We start from the raw sequence: 6,774 nt of genomic DNA, 5'->3' as shown, positions 1-6,774 counted from the left end.
AAGAGGAAGGGAAAGTTGCCAACTCAGCATAAGGCCAGCATCATCCTGATATGAAAACCAAACAAAAATATTACAAGAAAACTACAGGCCCATATCCCTCATGAGCACAGGTGCAAAAATTCTTCACAATTTTTTAAAATAGATTTTATTTGAGAGAGAGAGTGAGTGAGACAGAGAGTGTGTGCAAGTTGGGGAGGGGGAGAGCAGAGGGAGGGGGAGAAGCAGACTCCCCACTGAGCAAGGAGCCTGATCTGAAGCTCCATCCCAGGACCCTGGGATCGTGACCTGAGCTAAAGGCAGATGCTTAACCGACTGAGATACTAGGCATCCCTCTTCACAAAAAGTGCAATCCAACAATGTATTTTGCAGGTTAATATACCATGATCAAGTGTCCAGTGAAAAAGAGACTAAGTGGAGAGGCAGGCAAGTGAGCTGGAAGGAAGGAACACCCGGAGGGCATGGGTCTGGGTGCCAGAAGGGTGTGGGTCTGGTTCCTGTTCCATGTGGGCCACTTCCCAGCTGTTGGCCTCAGTGGAATGGTGATAATCATGATCATGACCATGAAGATGACCACAACTTCTCCCATCCCTCGACCACATACTATGTTCCTGGTATCAGATGCTTAAATACTTCATCTCATTTAGTCCTTAGACAAACATGTGAAGTTCATATTATTATCCAAATTTTACAGCTTAAGAAAAGGAGGCTTCAAAATGTGAAATAATTTGCCTGAGTTATGAGTAGGGCCCAGACTGGGATTTGAACCACAATCAGAATTGAATGAAACAGAGACTAAGCAGTTGGCACAGTCCTGCTTGGCACAGTTGACAAGCTCCCTTACCTGCTTAGTCATTTATGGATGTGTAGTCCCCTCTGGGATGTTAAATATCTGCTTTAGACCCCACGGATCCCAGATTCAAAAGGTCCATCCACTTTTATAGAGGAAGGTAATGACCACTACACAAGCACAGTCCCATCCCTCTTGTTTGAGAAGTGTGACATGGGCACGGGCCTCCACTCTGCAGGCAGGCATCTGGTCTCCTGTCCCTGCTACAGGGTGTCTTCCAAATGGGTCCAAGAAAGACTGTACACCTGTGCTGGCCTTTGACCACCTGGATCCTCCTTCCAGCCACTGAGTGACTTAGTGGTTAAGCGTTTGCTCAGCCCATCATGATCCAGGGGTCCTGGGATAGAGTCCCACATCGGGCTCCCTGCATGGAGCCTGCTTCTCCCTCTGCCTATATCTCTACCTCTCTCTGTGTCTCTCATGAATAAATAAATGAAAACTTTTTAAAAACTTCAGACCAAATTTATCTGCTGGGAGGCAAGAACAAGCGCTTAATTCTCTTAAATTCCTGACTACCAAATGGCTCAACTGACCTTGTTGTGAGGACTAATTATATTATGTGTAGTGCTCAGAGTTCCATCTGATATAAGTGTTCAGGAGTAGGCTGTTATTGCTACAGCAATAGGTTTGATGGCATTTATGCCACAATGAGGTCTGTGGCCATGGATAATGGCAGTTATAAGGACACTAGTATTAGCAACATTAATGCTATCCATCTCCTAGCCTTAGGCATGCAGCCATGGACAAGATGCTTGAGAAATGAAGATGCACACGTGTGCTTTGGAAGGAAACAAAGCACGTCTTACTAGTACCATCACTGTGTCACACAGAGACATGGCAACTCAGCTGTGAGACTCCTCCCTCCTCTCGAGTCTCAGTGGGAAGAAGTTTCAGTCCCCAGTGGAAACTTAAGAAAGATGCCCAGCTCATTGGCCCCAGGGGCCAAGCCCAAAGTGTCTTGTGGCATTGAAGTCCCTGGCCAAGGGGCTCTGTGCTGCATTTGCCAGCATGGGCAGAGAATCCTCAGGGCTTCTCAGGGATCAGAAATCCTCTCTCTGACCCCTTCTGATACGAAGAGGACCTCTACGTCTGCCAGCTGGAAGCCCCTCCTCCAGGGATGCTCTGCATCCAAAACACTTAAGAGAAGCACATGTCACCCCTGCAGGGCCACCATGCTAAGACAAAGGGGTGAATATTCTGCGCTGTATGAGACCAAGAAAAAGCAGGTTGTTGGTCCCACAAGAGGGAAGGAAGCTACTCAAGCAGAAGAACAGGGCGCTGGTCATTTGTGCGTGAGACTGAGGCTGGGGCTGGGGGAAGTTTCCTTCCCTGGGCACCTCCAAGAATGACAAAGCAGCTCAGTCTTCTCTGCCCCACTCATGGGGAAGGAAGTAGGGGAATCCTGCCCTCACTGAAGAGAAGGATGATCTCCGGTGCACTTTCTAGACTTGCACAGGTCCCTCTCAGGAGCTCCCTACCAGTCCCATGCCTAGAATAGGTGCTGGATCCCCTGAAAAGGCATCCTCTTTCCTTTTCTATACCCAAAGAGCAGAGGCTGGGATGCAACAGGGAAGTGTTGGCAAGTGGAGAAAGGAGAGAGGAAATGAATATGGCATTTTCCTAGCCCAAGGGCTTGATCTAATTGTTTCCTGGGTGCTTCAAGAGAGGGAGTAGGCACAGCGGTTAGAGCCAGTGGGCTTTGTAGCCAGAGTCTCAGCACTGGAACAGGTGCCCAAAGCAGTCTGCCAGTCCCTGCTAGATAACATGGAGAGACCTAACAGGCAAAGCCTCTGCCTACAGCCTGATGGGAAGACTATACACAAAATATATAGGGTTGAGTAAGCAGGAGTAAATTCCAAGCTGAGCTTGGAGGTCTGTGAGATGTGGAGAAGCAGGAGGGGTTATGGAGGGAATTCCCAGCAGATAAACTGCTCAAGGGAAGGACAGTGCAGATTCACATGGCAGGTATGGCTGATACTTGAAAGATCTCAAGTTAGGGTGCACTCAGACAGGAGGACACCCTAACTGTCCAGACTATGATCCTTTTGCTGGCCATGCTGTTAATATCGGGGCTCAGAAGTCTCAGTGAGGTACTGGTGAATCGCAGACTGCAAAACTGGTTAGAACTGGATTGGGTGGGGGCCTTAAATTCCAGTCTAAGGAGGCATGAGAAGGGATATGACAGATGAAACAGTACTAGTGGCCGATTGGTGGGCTGGGAAGGAGACCACTAAGAAGCCCCTGAAAAAGTCCAGTCTGGGGTGTGGACAGATGGAAAGAAAGATGTGATCTCCTCCTCCACTGCAGCCCTCATCATCCTGGCTTTGGGGTTGGCTGCTGGCACTGCTGACCAGTCCTTATCTCTTGAAAATTTCCCCTCAAAGTCTAAGACTCTGAGCTTCCTTAGTTCTCTTTGTTTCACAAACAGTCCTGATCTAGGACCTCTTTCTTCTTCATCCAATTACTGATGTTCCCTAAAGCTCTGCACAAAAATATCACACCATTTTCTTTTGCCCCCAAAGCCTCGAATGATCTTTCCATTTTCCAGATCCCCACCAGCACCCTGTGGCAATCAGTCCTCACAATCGTGTTTTCAACCCTGTCCTCCAGAGCCTCAGATGCTTGAAAATGCCAGGACAGCTCCTCTGTCCTCCCTCTACCCCTCCTGCCACTCAGCTTCCCATTATCTAAATCCCTAGACCCTTTTTGGAGCACTAGCAATAGACCAGGTATACTTCACACGGTCTCCACTATTAGAGGAGGGGTTATGGGTGAAGAACATGGGACTCCGAGAGGCTAAGGGACTTAGGAGCAGATAAAGAGGCTACAAGACTCAGGTGTGTTGACACCAAGTGTGTGCTCCATGTTTTCTCCCCTGCTCTGGCCTCACACCCCAGCTTCCAGAAGGAGTTTTTTGCTGATGCAGTTCTGTTCAGCTGACTGCCCAGCTCAGCCTTCCTCTTGGTGCCCATGGCGCTGATGGGATCACGGATCATCAGCCTGGTGTATTCCCAGTATCAAAGAATAGCAAAGTGGGCAAGTCCAATAGCTGCGCTTAAACATGGGGCTGTGAAGTTCTCGGAGGGGTTACTCAAGATCACACAGCAAATCAGGGACAGAGTTAGGACCAGCCCTTTGCTCTTCTGATTTCTAGACTCATTTCTCTTATACTTTTTTTTTGTGACGTGTTTTATATTTTGCCAAATGTCTTTTTTTTAAAGATTTTATTTATTTATGAGAGACACACAAAGAGAGGCAGAGACATAGAGGGAGAAGCAGACTCCTCATAGGAGCCGGATGCGGGACTTGATCCCTGGACTGGGATCATGCTCTGAGCCAAAGGCAGAGGCTCATCCATTGAGCCACCCAGGTGTCCCCATATTTTGTCAAATCTTGGCATACAGACTCTCATATGCTCCTTGCCATTGCTCTGTATGATGGATGTTTCCTTTCTAACAGATGTGATGACTGAGGCCCACAGAAGCAAAGGGACTTTCCCAAGATCACACAGCTAGGTAAGTGATAACCATGGGACATTTAGAAAGAGCTGAATTTAAAAATGTGGCATGGGATAGTAATGGTAAGGATTCAGCAGAAAATCCCACATGTGTCCAAGCACAAAAGACACAGGGGGACCTGGAAGTAGCAAGCCAGGAGCCAGATTCATGCTCCTGGTAGCTCAGGGCTCTGAGGTCTCTTCTCTGCTGCCCTGTGTGTCTGATCTTTATCATTTCTGCAAGGCCTCCACTTTTCTTCCCTATTGCACCAGCTTCTCTGTGACTTTAGTTATCACCACACTGACTCCAGGTCGTTGGTACCTCAGGCACCCACACGCCACTGACATAGACATTGACAGTGTCACCATTTTGAATTCTTAGCAGAGAATTGTCCTCCAGACTGGGGCAGGTGTACACCCTTGGTACAATTCAGCAGTGGCCAGGTGTTGGCTTGGTCCCCTGCTGCCAATGTGGTTACCTAATGCCTCGCCTTCTATGGGTGAGCTAGGTTTCCAGAGAAGGACCTGTGGGTAGCCAGGCATCCTATATTCTATTATAGGTATGAATCCAGATATCCTGATTTATTTTCCAGTGCCACAGCTGCCCTCTCTGTCTTTCCCTTTGCATCCCACTCAACAAAGATTTGATGGAATTGGTGCAGGCTACCGTGCAAGGTGCTATGTGCATGACTCAGCTTCTGTCACCTCTGACCTCCCTCCCCTAAGGCCAAGGACAGAACAGGAAGTACTTGTCTCCTTGATAGGCAGACCACCATGCAGAGCCTTGGCAAGGAGAACCACAGCTCTGTGTTTGAGTTCATCCTCCTGGGCTTCTCCAGTGACTCACAGGTCAGAATATCCCTGTTCTCCTTCTTCCTTCTCCTCTACCTCATCACTATTCTGGGAAATGGACTCATTGTGACCCTGATCTACCTGGACTCACACCTCCACATGCCCATGTACTACTTTCTCAGTGTCCTCTCTTTGGTGGACATGAGTTATGTCACTACCACCATGCCCCAGATGTTGATTAATATGGTGTGTCCAAAGAAAACCATCTCTTGGGGAGCTTGTGTAGCCCAGATGTTTATCTTCTTGGTCTTGGGCATTGCTGAGTGCGTCCTCTATGCCATTATGGCCTATGACAGGTATGTGGCCATTTGCTTTCCCCTTCATTATCCCCTTCTCATGAGCCGCCCCATTTGTATCAAGATGGTCACAGGTTGTTGGACCATTAGCATAGCTGGCGCCCTGATCTACACTGTCTTCACCATGCATCTGCCTTATTGTGGTCCCCACAAGATAAACCACTTCTTCTGTGAGGTCCCTGCCGTCTTGAAGTTGGCCTGTGCAGATACATCTTTCAATGACCGCTTGGACTTCATCTTGGGATTCATCCTACTCTTGGTCCCATTCTCCCTCATCCTGGCCTCCTATGTCCGAATCTTTGCCTCCATCTTAAGAATCCACTCATCCCAAGGGAGGCTCAAGTCTTTCTCCACATGTGCTTCCCACATCACTGTGGTTATCATGTTCTATGGGCCAGCCATGATCATGTACATGAGGCCTGGCTCCTGGTATGACCCAGAGCGGGACAAGAAGCTAGCACTGTTCTACAATGTTGTCTCTGCCTTCCTCAACCCCATCATCTACAGCCTCCGGAACAAAGATGTAAAAGGGGCCTTTATGAATGTACTCGGTAACAGAAGGACATCTCAGTGACCCAGGATGCTTCAGACTTGTCGAGAGTCTTGGTGGGGTTCATTTGGTATCATATATCAGTTCTAACCAACCTGAGCCTTTCTGGGGTGTGAGCAACCAAGTTAGAGATGGCTCTGTGGCTACCCCTAAACTGAAAGTTTCTATTGGCTGCCACCATCCCAATGACTCAGTTGAGTGTCAAGAGCAAAGACTTTCGGGATCCCTGGGTGGCGCAGCGGTTCGGCGCCTGCCTTTGGCCCAGGGCGCGATCCTGGAGACCCGGGATCGAATCCCACGTCGGGCTCCCGGTGCATGGAGCCTGCTTCTCCCTCTGCCTGTGTCTCTGCCTCTCTCTCTCTCTCTGTGACTATCATAAAAAAAAAAAAAAAAAAAAGAGCAAAGACTTTCTTCCCCAGTAAGTATGTCATGGTTCAAGGCCATTGCTTTTCCTGGTTCTCTCCTCACCTCTGGAAGTTTGTCAGGTCAGTCTGATCACAGAAAATGTGTCAATATGCACACATGCTTTTTTTCTACAGTGTGAGGGATTTGGGGGTGAAAATGACGTAAATAGTAGATAGGTCATGCAGTAAACAGTCTTTACATGTGCTTACAAGTAAGAATTAGCATTGCTTTTTGCTCCAGGAGTTATAAATTCCAAGCTAGAACTATTTTAGACACATCTATGTAACCATGTGGCCAACAATGGATTTGGTTTGGACTCAGCTTGACA

The 6,774-nt window shown here is 48.2% G+C and overlaps 1 protein-coding gene across 1 annotated transcript; it reads left to right on the top strand.

Moving 5' to 3' along the window:
• The first annotated feature begins 5,117 nt into the window (after positions 1-5,117).
• On the top strand, positions 5,118-6,065 carry LOC112642241 (olfactory receptor 2A12-like). Its single transcript, XM_025419670.1, has one exon. It carries the CDS (start codon positions 5,118-5,120, stop codon positions 6,063-6,065), a length of 948 nt encoding a protein of 315 aa, XP_025275455.1.
• The last annotated feature ends 709 nt before the right edge of the window (positions 6,066-6,774 follow it).

This window comes from Canis lupus, chromosome 15 (assembly GCF_003254725.2).
Source record: "Canis lupus dingo isolate Sandy chromosome 15, ASM325472v2, whole genome shotgun sequence".
Taxonomy (NCBI): domain Eukaryota; kingdom Metazoa; phylum Chordata; class Mammalia; order Carnivora; family Canidae; genus Canis; species Canis lupus.
The sequence above is the reverse complement of the archived record's forward strand: the minus strand, read 5'-3'. Positions and strand labels throughout refer to the sequence as shown.